Here is a 14585-nt window from a genome sequence, read left to right on the forward strand (position 1 = left end):
GCAGAATAAATATGCATATGCAGTATAAAAATGTTGGTGCTATGAAACAAATAAGGTGCAATGAACAGTGTGCATAAAGAACATTGTAAAAATTGTGCTAATAATGAGTATTTACAGCAGCAGGACTGTGTAAGTGGTATTGACTGGAAATAAACTACAATGCCCATGTTCATTATGGTGAAAGAACAAGTCACACAGGACAACAGTGTGGCTCATTTGGAGTTTAAATGGCACTCTATGGCAGAAAAACAAGCTGTATCAGGCTTTGGACACACACTGTAGGATTTGTGTTAGTGGGATCAGTCCATTGTTGGTTTTGGTCTCGACAATAAGAAATAGAATATCAGCAGACTTATCCTTTAAGAGACGTGAGTAACAGCAGCGCTCAGTTAAAGCCTCATTGTGAGACTGTGGAATCCAACACTAGTGTGTGAGGATCCAGTCACTCTGCCCACTGCTGAGAGTCATTTTGACACCACCTCTGGTTTTCCTTTTCAGACTACGGTCATTGAATACGTGAAACCCTCTGACCTCAAAAAGGACATGAACGAAACCTTCAAGGAGAAATTCCCCCACATAAGGCTGACACTCAGCAAGATTAGGAGGTAAAGTATTGTTGCATCAAGCACATTTACTGATTTAACTTTGAATGAATGATTGAATGCTTTATTTCAGTTTCAAAAAACAACAACAACAACAAAAACAAACAAAACAAAGACAACAAAATAAAATCATGTTTTTTACAAAAGAATCCATCAGACAGCAACCGAAAAAGGAATAGGCTGAAGCCTCAAGGCTTATTTTTGCCTCTCCTGTACCATCTACATGCATATACATTACATTATATACATTACATTAACTGAGTAATTCACATTGTTACAAAACACATGAAACCTTAAACTGAAAAATCAAATTCAATCAAATTTCATTGTAACCCTTGATAATTTTAGATTTTAAAGTCTTCTTGAAAACTAACATAGAATTACACATTACACACTTTACCATTACCTCTTGTACTTCTCTAACATGAACAGGGTTGCAAAATTTCCAGTAAATTTCTGGTAAATTTCCAGAAACTTTCCATGGGAAGTTGAGCTGGGAAATTTGGGAAATATTCAAAATAAAAAAAAAAACATGACATTTTAGCAGAACTTTAAGAAGTTTTAATTATTTTATTGAACAGAGTTAAATATTACTCATCCCCACTCATTCAAAATTCAAGTAAAATGGGAAGAGCCCCTCTCCCTCCCAAAAGTCCCATTCAGCATGTAAAAAATGAATTGAAAACATGACGGACGAATGTAAAGCACATACAGTGGGCATGTCATTGATAGGGGGCGTGGCCTCATTAGCCCTGCTGGAAGCAGAGTGGTATGTAAATATGATTGAGGAATAGCAAATACTCAAGTGTGCTTGCATGAAATCTGGTTGTTTTAGTCGAGATTATACTAAACTATATTTTCCCCAACTATATTTAAGTTCCCTGTTAAGGGCCAACCTTCAATTTTGTAATTTATTCCCATAAATTCCCGTTAATTCCCATGGAAAGTTTCCTACTTTGAAAATTCCTGGAATTCTGCAACCCTAAACATATATCATCTTTATTTATTCTCCCTGCAGCTTGAAAAGGGAGATAAAAAAGCTGGCCCAGGATGAATGTGGTTACGAGGAGCCGACGGTGGCCATGGCGTTCGTCTACTTTGAGAAACTCGTGCTTCAAGGCAAACTAAACAAGCAGAATCGGAAACTCTGCGCCGGAGCGTGTGTCCTTCTGGCGGCCAAGATCGGCGGCGATCTGAAGAAACATGAGGTCAAGCTCCTGATAGATGTAAGTTTCCTCACTCACACTGAGCCAGGATTATCATTTGATGGTGATTTGTGTCCTCACGTTGAACAGGATTGAAGGGTCAGTTCACTTTAACAAATCACACATGATAAAAACTATGTATAGGGAAGTGTGTGGATTATTTTTGATTTACCAGGAAATTCATTCCACAAATACATTTTTAAAGGTCATTTTTCAATGCTGTGAGCACTACAAACAAAGAAAATTCCCCTGGGGCTGGCAGCAGACGTTTCAATGGCAGATAAGTCAAAACAAGACGAAATAAAACCCAAAACTATTTTCAGGACGAGATGCCACCAGTGGGAAAGTGATGATTTGTGTAAACCGACCCTTTTTTTTTCCCAACACTATCTTTATTTATTTTCAGACATAACACATACATATAACTACTGGGACTCCGAACATATGCCCCAAACCATGTAAAACACAAATAGTAAATATAAATCACAAACAAAAGAAGGGAACTTAAATACTCAATAAAAAAATTAAAAAATAAATTTAAAAAACGACATGATACTACATAAGTAAATTAAAATAAATAATAAAATAATACATAATAGAAATAAGAGTACAGATGGGGGAGAATAAATACAAAACCAACCATACACTGCATATAAATGTATAAACACGTAAATTAGAAAGTGGTCAGTCAACACCAGACAAACATTTTCCAAAATGGGCTGCAGAGGGCTACTTATGGGTCATCCCCAGGTGTTTCCACCAAACCTGACAAGTCTTTATTCGTAAGAAAATTTCTAAAGGGGCCCCAGATGTTATCAAAAATATGTTGTTTACCCTTGATTGCATATGTGATCTTTTGTAAGGGCAGAGTTGCTGTTAATTCAGAAAGCCATTTACCTATCCTTGGTCTATCCACCTCTTTCCAAGCTATTGCAAACCGACCCTTTTAAATGTCTGGTGTCAACACACAAATATAAGATTTTGCAGACATTTCTTTCAGATAATATTGCAGTCACAGCCTGAAAACAATGAAGCTGTAAGAGGAATAAGTGTCAACATGACCCTGCAATATCACGAAAGCTCATCTTAAGAGTCACATAGTGTTTTTAAGGTGAGTGTTCATCTCATGTTTGTACTCGAGTGGTTTCCAAATCCCATAAATGGCAGGCAGTGGCTCTGCTGTTTTGTCTAAAGAAACACAGCTGCAATTATACTCTCAGATATGTTCAAGGAGCCTCACCTCTAAAAAGAAATCCAGTGGATTTGTATTACACTCATAAGTGTGGGGTCTTGTGAAAGACGGAAGCAAATCTTTAAGCCTGTTTCTCCAGCATGACTGCAGTGTTTTTAGAAATGTAGCCACACCCAACAGGGATGTCACAGCAGGACAGCAGCAAGGTGAGAACCAAACAATGAGATTTTAAAGGGGAGATAAATGAGTCTTTAACAGTATACTGGTCAAAAATGATGCACCAGATGCTAAGATATCCTAATTTTTAGTTTCTAATAGGGATCAAGTTCTTAAAAGCCTGCTCCTGAAATTCACATAACGCCACCTCCAACTTTTATCACAGTTTAATTTAAGAAGGCTCCTACCAGAGCCACGTTAGACTTTTTTTTTTTTTTTAGACAGGCTGAATAACATTTCTTATAAAAAGTAAAATCAATAGGAGTGCCACTTTTGACGGAATGCTTTACCCCCCAAAACTATAGTTATTCACCCCTTGTTGCCTTGAATTCTTGGAGAAAACTTTGTTTTTCTTACATGCCTGCACAGTGAACAAATAATCCAAAAACAGAATTAGAATAACAACATCAAAACATCCATTTACAAACTTTCACACAGCTCATTCGGTATAATCCAAGCACATCTAACAAACAGGCTCACACTGCCCCGGGCAGGCTACTCGTCTGGACTTGCGAAGATATAGTCAAATGTAGCCTACGTTTACTTCAATTCATCAAGAATATTAAGTTTTTGGATTCTTAGTTCACCGTGGAGGCATATGAGAAAAAGTAAGAAATTAGGGTAACAGGAGGTGAGTAAAAAAAAGTATTCAGATCTCTTACTGGAGTAAAAGTACTAACACCACATTATGACATGACTCCACTATAAGTAAAAGTCCTGCATTCAAAACTTACTTAAGTAAAAGAACAAAACTATCAGCATCAAAATGTACTTAAAGTAAAAAGTTTGCTTTATGCAGAATGGACCCACTCATTTTTTAATACATATATATTCCAAATATTGTATTACATTATGTGTATTGATGCATTTTTGTAAGCAGCGTTTTACTTCTAACACTCAATATACTGTTATAAGGTTTAATTTAAAGAAAATGTCAAATGGTTTTAAATTGATCATGTTTTTTTATGCTAAATCTTGTAAGTAAAGCTGTCTGTAAAAGTAATGGGGTAAAAAGCACAATATTTGCCTAAAGGTGTAGTAGAATCAGAATCATTTGCTGTGGTGTATTGGTGCAAAAGAACAAGGTACTAAATATAAATAATATCTATTTAGGTAACAAGTGGTTCAAGTAAAAAAGCAGCAGCATGAATAGAAAATATCAAGAATAGAAAAGGTCAGCATACAACAATATTTAAAAAAATATGTAAAAAGTTGAAACATTAAGTAACGTAGAAGTTTAAAGTTGCATTAAATGTAAATACATACAAATTATCATACAAATGATAATTTTGTGGGGTAGTAGGTATTTGATGTATTCCTATGATTAGACAAATTCACCCTCCTTTAACTGATTTCTGCAGAACTGGCAAAAACAACAAATGTAGTTTACAATATATAACTAAATAGTGCAGACATGCAAAATCAAATTTCAAATAAAAAACACATCAATGTCATTAATTTATTAAATAAAAATTAAATAAAAATCGTATGCCTCTTTTCTATTTGCATCCTTCTGATTTAAATATCAAAATAAACTTTTTCAACAGGTTAACAAATTCTGCCTTTCTTTTCGCCATTTTTGGGAAGGGGTAGCTCGGAGACAGCTCTAGCTTGAGGTTGCTATGACGACTGCCACAGAGGAGCGCGTTTCTGGGTCCTGTCCTGATTGAAGCGCCAAAACAACAGCAGGGCATTGTGGGATTTGTAGTATTAGCGGTAAATGCGCCGTATAATACCAGCAGGTCAGCTTTTATAGTACAATAATAATATAATAATTTGGTATTGCCTCGCGGGCCAAATAAAATTACACTGCGGGCCAAATTTGGCCCGCGGGCCAGAGTTTGACACCCCTGATCCAAACGGACATCTCCTCTCGGGCCAGTCCTCATGAAACACTGGTTAAAATAAGCGAGAAGAAATCAGTAATGCAGCATCGCATTTATCTATTATTTAATCTTTTTTTCTTTTTGTCTGGCAGAAACTGGAAGAGAGGTTCAGAGTGAATCGCAGAGAGCTGATAGCCTTCGAGTTCCCGGTCCTGGTGGCGTTAGAGTTCAACCTGCACCTGCCAGAGCACGAGATCATGCCGCACTACAGACGCCTGCTGCAGACCTCCTAGCATTAGGACCCATCAGGAGGACGACCACCAGGTTCTCCCCCTGATCCTCCCACGCGATCCATCCTCCCACATTACTCCTCATCCCCGTCTGACAGTTTTAAGGTACCGTCGGCTGCAGCACTCTACTTCCTCTCAGAAACCTGGAATCAGCCAAAGGGACACACATTTCTACAACTTTCCTGCATCGTTTGATATCATCATCACTACACAGACTTGTGAAGTTCAACCGTCTGCAAACAAGCTGTTTTTCTAGTTTGCACGTTTTGACGTCTTCATCTTCACTTTGTATATTTTAGAGCTCACTTGTTGATTAAGAGAGCTGTTTTTTTTTGTTTGATTCTGATTTTAACTGATTCTCAGTTAAAACATCCAATGATTGTAACATATTTTTTTTTAATCATCTCTTTTCATTAATCTTCCCTCTTGTGAACTTTGGTAAGATTGATTGCCTCCTGGCCTGCAGAAAAATTGAAACAAAAGCCATTTAAGTGGCTCGTTTTGGCTGGACTTCCTCAGAGTGACTCATCATTTCGCAAGTCATCGTCTTTAAAAGTGCACTTTTTGAATATTGCAAAGAAAGGGGGGGGAGGGGGACATTTTTTCCCAGAGTTTTAAAGAGCTTGGGAACTAACCCTGAAAAATAAGCTGTGTTCATAAGCACCACACATGAGTCATTTAAATGGACCTGTTGAATTGTTTTTCTCTCCACAGTTTTTTATTCACAACTCTCCGCATGACGAGTAACGATTGTTTGCATACAGGTACTTGAAGACGAGATGGGACTTCCTATTTTCACTGAAGTATTCCATTCATTTTCTACCAGTCAAATGCTTGCTATGGACTTACACAGACCGGGCCCACTTTTATCAGTGTCGAATTTCCTGTGCTCTATGTTAGAGTGTATTGCTAGCACATTTACGGTGCTATAACGGGGTCAGGACGGTCGCTTTGAAGAGGTGCAAAAATGCCATTAAACAGTGATCAGGATGAGCAGCAGGGTGCTTGAGGACGTGGGCTGAAACCCTGTGCCAGTAATTATTTTCCCTGCTGAAGTGTCCTTGAACCCCTCAGGCTTCAGGGACACGCTGAGCAGACCTGTCTGAGGAGGAGAAAAATCTAAACAAGATCCCAGCAGGGATCAGAGACATCTGCATATAACTTGAATCATCATTGAAAAAAACCTGGAAATGAACAACTAATGTGACCAATTTAAAAAAGTATTCTTCCATTGATTTGGCATGTATCTCAACTTGATTTTCTCTTTTATTACCTTGAAATTGAGTATTGAAGGGGGAAAAGAAAGGTATTTAATGCTGTTCCAAGTATTGATGGTGTTTAAGTTGAATTATCACAACATTAAACCAGATTGTAATGAGGAAATCATTGATTATGCTGATTTAAGGTGAAAAAATAAATAAATACGGAGCTTATTTCTGTTTGCAAGCCCAAAGATTTCGCTAGGAGATGCACACTAAAGACTCATGGGCGACACTTATTACCTGTGTATGTTTGTAAATAAATTGCTTTGCTTGTTCAATCAAAATGAGACTCTGGCATATTTTTTTAATCTAGCATGTATTGAGTGAACAGAGACTAGTTTTTGCAGTTCACAATTGTTTCCACAGTTAAAACATTTCTCCATATCTTAAGTGCTTCACATCAACATTAAAGGGGAAATATTGTGCTCATTTTCAAGTTAAAGCTTTTATTTTGGGATTCTACAAGAACATGGTTGAATGTTCATCAAACACAGTATTATGCTGAAGAGGACATGCTCTTGAAATGGGTGTTTCAACAAGACTATGACCCCAGACACACTAGTAAACAAGCAAAATCTTGGTTCCAAACCAACAACACTGATGTTATGGAGTGGACCTTAATCCAGTTGAGAACTTGTGGGGTGACATAAAAAATGCTCGATTGCATAAATGTTTCTGAAGCAAAACCAAGAAATGTAAATGAATTGTGGAATGTTGTTAAAGAATCTTTGAGTGGAATAACAGCTGAAAGGAGCCACAAGTTGGTTGACTCCATGCCACACAGATGTGAAGCAGTTATAAAAAAAAAACTGTGGTCATACAACTAAATATTAGTTGAGTGATCACAGGATTGCTAAATCCTAGAAATAAAAAAGTTTGTACAAAATAGTTTTGAGTTTGTAAAGTCAACGGCAGACACTGCTATATTTTTGAACACACCCCTTTCTACTAATTGCCCAATAGCACAGCCTTAAGAGCGTGTGTACCATGAATGCTGGGTCTTGTTGGTTTTCTGAAAATCTACTGCACCTTCTGGTACCTTGTTTGCCATGTAGCAATAATAATAATATACTAAAAACCTGGATTAATCTGGTTAGTCATTGGACTGCTATTATATTGAACACTACTGTATATTTAAACAAAGACATTGAAATCTTACTTTTGACACTACAGGACCTTTTTAAAAAAAAGAAAAGTGATTTGTTGCACCTGTAACCATACCCAGCGCAATGTCAGTAATAATAATAATAATAATAATAATAATAATAATGTATCTTTATTAAGTTAACCACTGTAAAAAATGAAGTCAAACTGCTTCATCAGGACTGTGGGTGCGGTTCGTTTGAGCTACCGGTTACGTAAGCTTTCAATCCAGCAACTGTCATCAGATTTTAAATCAAAAGTTTCTAAACCCTTATTGGTGCTCAGAAATCTTTGACATCACTCAATTCCAGCTGAGCCCCGCCCACTATAGATATCCAACACAAACTGGTGAGAAAAACAAGGACAAAATGTTGGCATAAAATGAATTGTGTGTTTATGAATTAACCTATCGCTCATATGTAGGGTGTTTGATACAGCAGGATAAGTTAAGAAAGGCTCATTCAGGCTTATTTTCACAATTTTCACAAAGGTGATTTAGTGACATCTAGGGATGAGGTTGCAAATTGCAACCAACTGCAGACCCAATCTCTCACATCTCCCTTTCCAAGCATGTCATAGAACCTACGGTGGGCTTCACATAATGTAAAATCAAATCAAATCAAATCAAACTTTATTTATATAGCGCTTTTCATACATAGAAATGTAACACAAAGTGCTTTACAAAAAATAAGGATAAAAACAGACAATAAAAATGACAGAACCCACCCCTCCCATCCCCACATACACATCTGTATGTACACACACATGCACATAGACACGCACGCACACAAGCACACACTCAGACTCACACACAGCACATATTGATAGACAGTGTAGAGACATGGCAAGGCACCGAGGATCCAGATGAGGAAAAAGCAACCTGTGGGAGCATCCACACTGAAAACTGTGAAAAGGCCTCCCTAGAGCCAGTGCTTGATTTATCCATCCTGGGCTTCAGTTGATTATATTATATCCAACACACTGGGATGTAAACTGTGGTTCTGGTGGTCTTCTGGTCCTAGTTATGCTGGTTTTCAAGCTGACTGTATTGCACTTGCAGCTGAACCAGTGTTACAATAAATGCGCCAGACTGAAGCAGTATTTTCTCCAAAGTCCCTCCCCGAGGATTCCTCCAAGTGCAGCACTTTGAAGTCCATTTTACAGTGCATGTCAAAGTCAACTTGCAGACTGCACTTACTGCATACTTAAAATACACTCCACATGCTTTTCAAATGCTTTTTTACTTAAACTCTAACCCGTGGTTGTAGCCTTTTAAGTAGCGTTTCAAACATTTATTTTCTCTTGAAATGCAACTTAATAACATTGGAGACACAGAAAACCATCTATTAACCCATTGAGGCCTGAAACGCCTGTAAAACCTCTGGGCGATTTTAAAATAAGCCCCTAAAACCTGAAGTTTTTCTGGAAATTCAACAGAAGTGTCAACGCTTCTACTAAATAATAGATTTTTCAGCCTCTGTAGCAGATAGAAATTAAATTCAAAAAGTATTTGAGAGCTTATACAAATACTACAAAACAACGTATCCGCTTTCTAGGCTTCAATGGGTTAAGACACAGCAGCAGTTTAAGTGTCTGACTGTCAAGACAGATGTTGACCTGTGTTTCTGAAACAACCCTCTGTCCTTGCAAATGCATAAATCAAGATTTTCTGCCAGGATTCATTATTTCAGTCCAGTAAATCAGCTGCGACTCCAGAAAAAATTTTGACTGGAAATGGATTGCACCTGTGGCTCTGATGCAATCCAAGAGGTCAGTTTCTCATCGAGTGGGAACTCTCCTGCCTGACACACATCCAAGGTAAACAAGGCCCGCAGTCACGCCAGTCTCGTGCTGCCATCAAAACAAACAGGCCAGGGTCGAGTGTGGGCACATGGCGTACGTGGCTTAGTCCCTTCCATTGACGGCCTAATTCCCCCTGCAGCGCCTCATAAAGGGCTCTATTGACAGCCCTTCCTGAGCCCTGCTCACACACAAGTGACCCTCATTGTGAAAATATGTGTATCGTTTGGGGCAAGCTGAGCTCTATTGCCCTTCCCTTTAAAATAACAACATTTGGCTGAAACGGCATTTTACCCCTTTCCTGTCATGATACTGTGACTCAGGGCTTTTCTACCATGTACAGTAGTTTGTAAACAAGGAAGTAGGGAAGGATTGTGACACATTAAATGCTAAAATAATCGGATAGGAACCTGTTCGACAGCCATAATCTTGGATTCCGATCTGTAGAAGAATTACTTAAGTTTGTTTTAATTAATTAAGTTTGACTGTGCAAATCTTTATCAGATTTAATCAACCCATTGAAGCCTGACAAGCAGATACGTCGTTTTGTAGTATTTGTATGAGCTGTCAAATACTTTTTGAATTTCATTTCTATCTGCTACAGAGGCTGAAAAATCTATTATTTAGTAGAAGCATTGAAACTTCTGTTGAATTTCCAGAAAAACTTCAGGTTTTAGGGGCTTCTTTTAAAAACGCCCAGAGGTTTTACAGGCGTTTTAGGCGTCAATGGGTTAAGTACAGATGTGCTTTTAATGTAAACAGATTAGTCTAGACCTCTTTCTTCTGTAACTGCACTGCTGTGTTTCAGCTGGTCCACGGTCAGGAAGGAAAACACTGCAGGTGGACCTGAAAATCTGATCCTCTCTCCGTGTTTGACAAGGCTACCTAATCCCTTTTGTTCCACCCCAAGAGTCTATTTCAGAGACAACTGAACCCACTGTAACAGAAAACCAGTGACGCAAAGCAGCACATTAAACGCTTCTTACACTTATTTATTGATGGAGCTTTAAAAAACACGCAGATCGACTTTTAAAGCAGCTGTGGCGGAGGCCCCAATGTGAGTCCAAGGACAGCTGTGGGAGGGGAGATTTAAACATTTAATAAATGAGTTTCAGAAGCTGATGCCATGATGTGCATGTGATTTAATAATACATCAATATTAGCAAACGTTTGACACTCATTAGAATAATATTAAGTCTTTTTTATTAATAGTTTGGGTTGTGAAGGAGCATGTTGCTTATATTGCCTTGAAGGTTATTGGAGAGCTAAACCTTAGTGTACTTTTTCAAAATATATATTTTTGTCTAAACATCAGGGAATAATGCAATTTTTTTTTTTAAACTTTATTGCAGGAATGAATAGACATTTACATGTGTTTACATATCCTATTTATACTTGTAGTATTCCTATAATAGTATTCTTATTGTAAACTTGAAATAAACAATGAGGTAAATATAATAATAATAATAATAATAATAATAATAATAATAATAATAATAATAATAATAAAGTTGAAAAGAGAGGAGAGAGAAAAATACAATAAAATAAAATAAATGAAAAATTAAAGAAAGTGACACTTTTTCAAGCTCCTTTTTTTTTAATTGGAGAAAAATGTCATGTACTGGACCTGCCATTAACACTTAGTAATAATTATAATTATAGTAATAATTTGGTAGAATTACACTTGAATAACGGGGTTTTTTTTGGCCAGAATCTGTTGAAATAATGTGTATCATGATGGGGTAGAATGCATAAATATATTGTATATTTTTTTCTCACACCAGTATTACTTACCAGGATTACTACTATAAATACACAACTCCCCTTTAATCCCTGTAACACTTAACTATTCAATTACTGTTGTTGAAATCCAAGCTCCTGAGCTGCATTAGTTACCAGTTTACTGACTGATTATTTCCTATATTAGTACGGTTATCTAAGAAAAAATTAAATCCGGGGATTGATAATCCAGGGTCACCGTTAACAGATACTCAGTGGGAATTCTTTCACAATAAACTCTACTGTAACTGTTTTTAAAATCATGATATAAGTGAATGTTACGTGATATAAATGTCACATGATGCAAAAGTCTCATGTTACAGTAAACTAAGCATCAATAGTTATGAATGGTGTAGGGTAATAAAATGAATCAAAAACACCTGTTGTAATAACAATAATTTCAATAATCTGCTCATCTACAATATACTGTATATAATTTTTGCTCATATTTTGTCTGTAATGTCAACAGGATTGTGAAACTTCAGATTATCTTTCTATAATATATTGAAACATTCATTTTTGGCATGTTTTTATAGATAATTTTGTGTGTTAGGAATTACTGCCAAGCAAAAAAATATATTTAATATTAAAATAGCATAAAAAGACGATGATCCTCACAGTACTCATATATGGAGGGTAATTTATTGTTTTTTTGGGCAAAAATATGGGGTTAATTTTATGCAGAAAGGAAGAATGCATTTCAGTTTCTTTTTCTGCTTGTTTTGTTCCTAAAATGTTTATTAGTGTAGCACACCCTTGCTGTGCAGTAATGTGTCTGTGTCATCATGAAAGATGAGGACAGGTCAGAGTCTGGTCAGAGGCGAGCCTTGCACATCTTATGTAATAGTGCTCTCACAAAACCGCTATATTCTCCCCTGCAGACAGCACGGCAGACCAGCAGAGGAAATTAATATTTTAATCTGTCAGCCAGATTCAAAGAACAGTCCCCGCTCTCACAGAGCAGAGGATAAATAAGTCATGAGCTGGAGGTTTGTGTGACAACAGTGCTGGACGGACAGATATAACAACACACGCTGGGAGGAAGTACACAGCTCCAGGGTTTGGCAAACACTCTGAAATGGGATGTGAGTGACTGAGGCTGTGAAGTTTTTGGTGTAAAAATTCCCAAAAGCTGCAGATTTAGACGCCAAACAACCAGCTCCATTCAGAGAGTTCATGTGCCCTTTAGCCATCTGAAATACTTGCACCCTGCAGAAATGTAATTCATTGAAAATGTGAGAGCATGGCAAGACTGCTGCTCCTCAAGACATGAAAATTAGGTCACTCCCACCACATCACAGAGAACAGGATGCAGACCTGCTGCAGGAGGGGTTCAGGCGCCACACAGTGGTCAGTCTGTGCTATTTCAACTGTGTGGGTATTTTAACTTTAAAACAATCAAAACGGTTGATTCAGATTCAGGTGGGAGCTAAAAGATAACAATAAGAACTTATTTTTCTTTTTTAATGGTAGCTCATTAAAAGTCAGTCATCTATCTATCTATCTATCTATCTATCTATCTATCTATCTATCTATCTATCTATCTATCTATCTATCTGTCTGTCTGTCTGTCTGTCTGTCTGTCTGTCTGTCTGTCTGTCTATCTATCTATCTATACTATACTATACTATACTATACTATACTATACTATACTGCCCTACAAAGTCTAACTGCAGTAACTACATTTTTGGTCGAAAGTTCTAACTAAAAATAAACTCCTTGATAATAATAATAATAATAATAATAATAATAATAATAATAATAATAATAATAATAATAATAATAATAATAATAATAATAATGCATTTTATTTATAGGCGCCTTTCAGGACTATCAAGGTCACCTTACAATAAACAATTAAAAACAAAACAATAATAATAAAACAGCAATGGCAGTAATAATAAACAACAATTGATGTCTGTTTTATCTTGTGACAAAGTTTTAGATTTCAATTTTGCTTTATTTCAGAGAAATAATGATATAAAAACCACAAAATCCAACTCAAAACCAAGCAGTAATTGCACTTACTACGACCTGCTTTGGATTAATATACTAATTAAAACATAAAAATAGTAGAAATTATAATTTTATTTGAAAGGGAAATTATTATCTAGATAGTAAAAAAAATGAGATAAAATTATATTTAAACTAAAATATAACATTTCTTTATAATATTAAGTCTAAAATACGAAAATCTTTTAATAGACTTGTTAAATACTTTTAACACTTACAACAAAATAAATTTGAAAATGTTTATTCACTGAAAACAAAATATAAAAGCTGAAAGAAGACAATAACATTGTTATCATCCCACTCTGTTTTTGCATCACTATTAGAATCTTCTACAGCAGAGCAGTAACTACATTTTTGGGGTCAAAGGTCAAATAAATCATCATGATTTTTTAGCATAAAAATTACATCATCAATAAATGTAGAAATAAGTGTCATATTACATACCTACCTATAACCCATTTGGCTGGCCAGTTAAAAAACGTTAAAAAAAACTAAAGCAGTTTTTCTCAGTTTGACCTTTTGCGTAGTGACTGCATTTAGACTCTGTAGGCCAGTATAATATGGTGTTTTCTTGATATTTTTCGACATACTATACTAGTACCATGATCAATGTGTTATTCTACAGCATTTCTTGGGTTGCCCTTTTTTAATTTTTTTCATGAATATGCTGTTTTTCTGTTATTCCTGGAAAAGCCACTCTACCACATGTATCAACAGACTATCATTAGACCATTTTGAGAGTATTGGGGCGTTTAAAATTGTTATGACTTTTTCACAATGAAATTTCATCATGCTATAGTTTGACTTTTCTTTTCAAATTTTGGACATCTCAAAATATGGGGTAATTTAAAATGTAATTACTTTTTCACCAAAAATTTCAACATGATGTATGCCTTTTTTTCAAATTTTGGAAATCTCAAAATATGGTGTTTTTTTGTAATTTCCAGAAAAAAAAACACCCTACTACATGCATCAACAGACTATAATAAGGTCATTTTCAGAGTATAGGGGCATTTAAAAATGTTATGACTTTTTCCACGAAAAATTTGAACATGCTTTACTATTTACTTTACTTTTTTTGATTTTTGGACATACCATACTATTACCATAATAAACACACTAACAAGCTAACACGCTAACACGCTACTGCTTTTTCTGGTATATTTGGACAAACTACACATTTACTTTTTATTCTAAGGCTCTTTCTGGTATTTTTGGCATAATGCACTTTTATAATTTTCTGACTTTTTTCAATAT

The 14585-nt window shown here is 36.0% G+C and overlaps 1 protein-coding gene across 2 annotated transcripts in view; it reads left to right on the top strand.

The window, feature by feature from the left end:
• Positions 1-6871, top strand: part of cables1 (Cdk5 and Abl enzyme substrate 1) — a 33857-nt gene extending 26986 nt beyond the window's left edge. For both annotated transcript variants that reach the window (XM_059344049.1, XM_059344050.1), the window contains 3 exons: positions 499-605; positions 1621-1828; positions 5194-6871. In XM_059344049.1, the coding sequence (XP_059200032.1) occupies positions 499-605; positions 1621-1828; positions 5194-5334 (456 nt within the window). In that variant the 3' untranslated portion in view covers positions 5335-6871. The remainder of the gene's footprint in view (positions 1-498; positions 606-1620; positions 1829-5193) is intronic.
• Positions 6872-14585: the final 7714 nt, after the last annotated feature.

This window comes from Centropristis striata, chromosome 11, assembly GCF_030273125.1.
Source record: "Centropristis striata isolate RG_2023a ecotype Rhode Island chromosome 11, C.striata_1.0, whole genome shotgun sequence".
Classification (NCBI taxonomy): domain Eukaryota; kingdom Metazoa; phylum Chordata; class Actinopteri; order Perciformes; family Serranidae; genus Centropristis; species Centropristis striata.